The sequence below is a fragment of the Rhincodon typus genome, unplaced genomic scaffold (genome assembly GCF_021869965.1).
Source record: "Rhincodon typus isolate 14 unplaced genomic scaffold, sRhiTyp1.1 hic_rhity00003254, whole genome shotgun sequence".
In the NCBI taxonomy this organism is placed as follows: domain Eukaryota; kingdom Metazoa; phylum Chordata; class Chondrichthyes; order Orectolobiformes; family Rhincodontidae; genus Rhincodon; species Rhincodon typus.
The window spans coordinates 16,395-19,178 of NW_025968892.1; the positions used below are offsets into that span (position 1 = coordinate 16,395).

A 2,784-nucleotide genomic window follows, 5' to 3' on the forward strand; every position below is an offset into this window, starting at 1 on the left:
TGCATGTGGGAGCCTGTACTCCAGTGAGAGTCTGTGTGTGTGTGTGTCTGTGTGTGTGTGTCTGTGTGCGCGCGTGTGGGAGCCTGTACTCCAGTGAGAGTCTGTGTGCGCGCGCGCGTGTGGGAGCCTGTACTCCAGTGAGAGTCTGTGTGTGTGTGCATGTGGGAGAATGTACTCCAGAGTCTGTGTGTGTGTGTGCGTGTGGGAGCCTGCACTGCAGTGAGAGTCTGTGTGTGTGTGTGCATGTGGGAGCCTGTACTCCAGTGAGAGTGTGTGTGTGTGTGTGTGCGTGTGGGAGCCTGCACTGCAGTGAGTGTGTGTGTGAGCGCATGTGTGTGAGCCTGTACCCAGATGAGAGTCTGCGTGTGTGTGTGTGTGTGCGCGCGTGCCTGTACCGCAGTGAGAGTCTGTGTGTGTGAGAGAGAGGGACTGTGTGTGTGAGCGTGTGTGTGAGAGCCTGTACCCAGGTGAGAGTCTGCGTGTGTGTGTGTGTGTGTGTGCGCGCGTGCCTGTACCGCAGTGACAGTCTGTGTGTGTGAGAGAGAGGGACTGTGTGTGTGTGTGTGTGAGAGAGAAGGTGTGTGTGCGTGTGTGAGCGTGTGTGTGAGAGCCTGTACCCAGGTGAGAGTCTGTGTGTGTGTGTGTGTGTGTGAGAGAGAGAGAGAGAGAGGGACTGTCTATGTGAGCGCGTGTGTGTGAGCCTGTACCCAGGTGAGAGTCTGCGTCTGTGTGTGTGTGTGCCTGTACCCAGGTGAGAGTCTGTGTGTGTGTGTGTGTCTGTGTGTGTGTGTGTGTGTGAGAGAGAGAGAGGGACTGTCTATGTGAGCGCGTGTGTGTGACCCTCTACCCAGGTGAGAGTCTGCGTGTGTGTGTGTGTGTGTGTGTGAGAGAGAGGGACTGTGTGTGTGTGTGTGCGTGCGGGGAGTGCAGTGTAATGAAGTGTTCTAACCCACACCTTTTTTTTGTGTTTTGTGGTCTTTCTCCAGGTTGGGTTGAACGTGAAACCTACTACTGATTCTGTCATCACCTCAACATCGCTGCCACACACAGTCTATGCCCTTTCCCCTCTGACCTGTGACTTCTGACCTGTCCTTGCCCAACTTGTCTTGCAATTGGCCTTTTCCTGAGGGCCCTGTCCCTGAATCTCCAACCTTGCCCTCTGACCCTGTGTGTATTCCCCACTCCGAACCCTCTCTTTGTCACACTCCCCCCACCCCCTCACTGCTGTGTCGTGAGGCAGTGTGATGAGAGACCGAGATCCTGGGACAGCACCTCTGGGGAGATGCCATTGGCTGGTGGCCCGAATGGTCTGCGTTGGGGGAGGAAGGGCTGGGGCTGTGTGTTTTTTTTGTCTCCCCCCTGCAATTCCCCCCCCACCTTGTAAAGCCTGCCAGCCCTACGGGGGGCAGGGGGGTGCAAATGAGGCTGGCTTATCTAGAGTCTGTCTCCTTTTCTGTCACCAACTCCATCAGCCATCATCCATTTTGTTCATCATTTACAATGTTTGAGTGGTGCTGAGCCGCAGAGAAAGAAAGGGAATGAGGGAAAGATGGGGAGGAGAGAGACAGAATGGAGAGATGGAGGAAAACGTGTAGGGAGAAACAGAGAGAGAGAGAGATATGAAGGGGGAGAGAGAGAGATGAAGTCGGGTGGGGGAGAGAGAGATGAAGGGAAAGACAATGGGAGGTGGAGAGAGAAAGAGGATGAGATGGAGCGAGAGGCAGAGTTGGAGGAGGATAGAGGGCGAGATCGATGATGAGAGATTGAAGGAGAGAGAAGCAGACGAGATGGAGGGAGAGAGAGAGACAGAGAGACAGCGGAAGACAACAGAGAGGGAGATGGTGGAGATAAAAGAGAGGGAGAGAGACGAAGGGAGAGTGAGAGATGGGGTGAAAGATAGACATACTGAGAGGAGGAGATGGGTTGAGAGAGATGGACAGACTGATAGAGAGAGAGATTGAAGAACAGAGACATCTGGAAATATGATCTTTGAGGAAGAGATGGATGGATGGATGGATAGAAGGAGAGAGAGCTCCATCACCACCCCTGCCTCCCCCACCTGTGTTCAGCCTTTTGAAACCTGCATTTGATCCTTCGCCCACCTGCTCTCTCTACAGCCCCAAGGTGTGTCTGAGGCCTCAAGGACTCCATTTAGCCCCTAAAACCCAAGACTCAAATCACACTGTGTCCCTGAGATGGAGCAGGATCTGGGGCCTCTGAGATGGAGCTGGGGTGGGAGATACAAGTGAATGAGAAACCGAGGGAGAGATAATGAAAGAGAATGTTAGTATAGGGAGAGTCAGTGAGAGAGACAGAGAGAGAATGGGAGAGACAGAGACAGTGTGTGTAAGAGAGCGAGAGGGAGAGAGGTGAGTTGAAGGACAGGCAGACAGATAGATATGGATGGACAGGGAGAAAGATGGAGGGATGGAGATGGAGGAAGGGATGCATCGATCGAAAGAAAGTATTCCATCTCCCTCCACCCCACCTGCTTTTAACCTTTTGACCCAAGATGGAGCTGGGGGCCTGAGGTAGAGAAGGGGCTGGGGCCCCTGTGATGGAGCTACAGCCCTGGTGATAGAGCTTGAGTCCCTGAGATGGAATAGAGCTGGGATCTCTGAGATGGAGCAGGTGTTGAGAGCCCTGAGATGGAGCTGGGGGCCCTGAGACAGAGCAGGAGCTGGGGGCCCTGAGACGGAGCAGGAGCTGGGGGCCCTGAGACGGAGCAGGAGCTGGGGCCCCTGAGACGGAGCAGGAGCTGGGGCCCCTGAGACGGAGCAGGAG

General features: G+C 54.6%; 1 protein-coding gene across 1 annotated transcript in view; it reads left to right on the plus strand.

Annotated features, from left to right (window-relative positions):
- The window catches only part of LOC109925852 (sodium/potassium-transporting ATPase subunit alpha-3), a gene marked incomplete at its 5' end in the record, with an annotated part of 18,024 nt that extends 16,333 nt beyond the window's left edge, over window positions 1–1,691 (plus strand). The window contains one exon of the mRNA XM_048593607.1: window positions 987–1,691. Coding sequence (XP_048449564.1) covers window positions 987–1,015 — 29 coding nt within the window. The remainder of the gene's footprint in view (window positions 1–986) is intronic.
- Window positions 1,692–2,784: the final 1,093 nt, after the last annotated feature.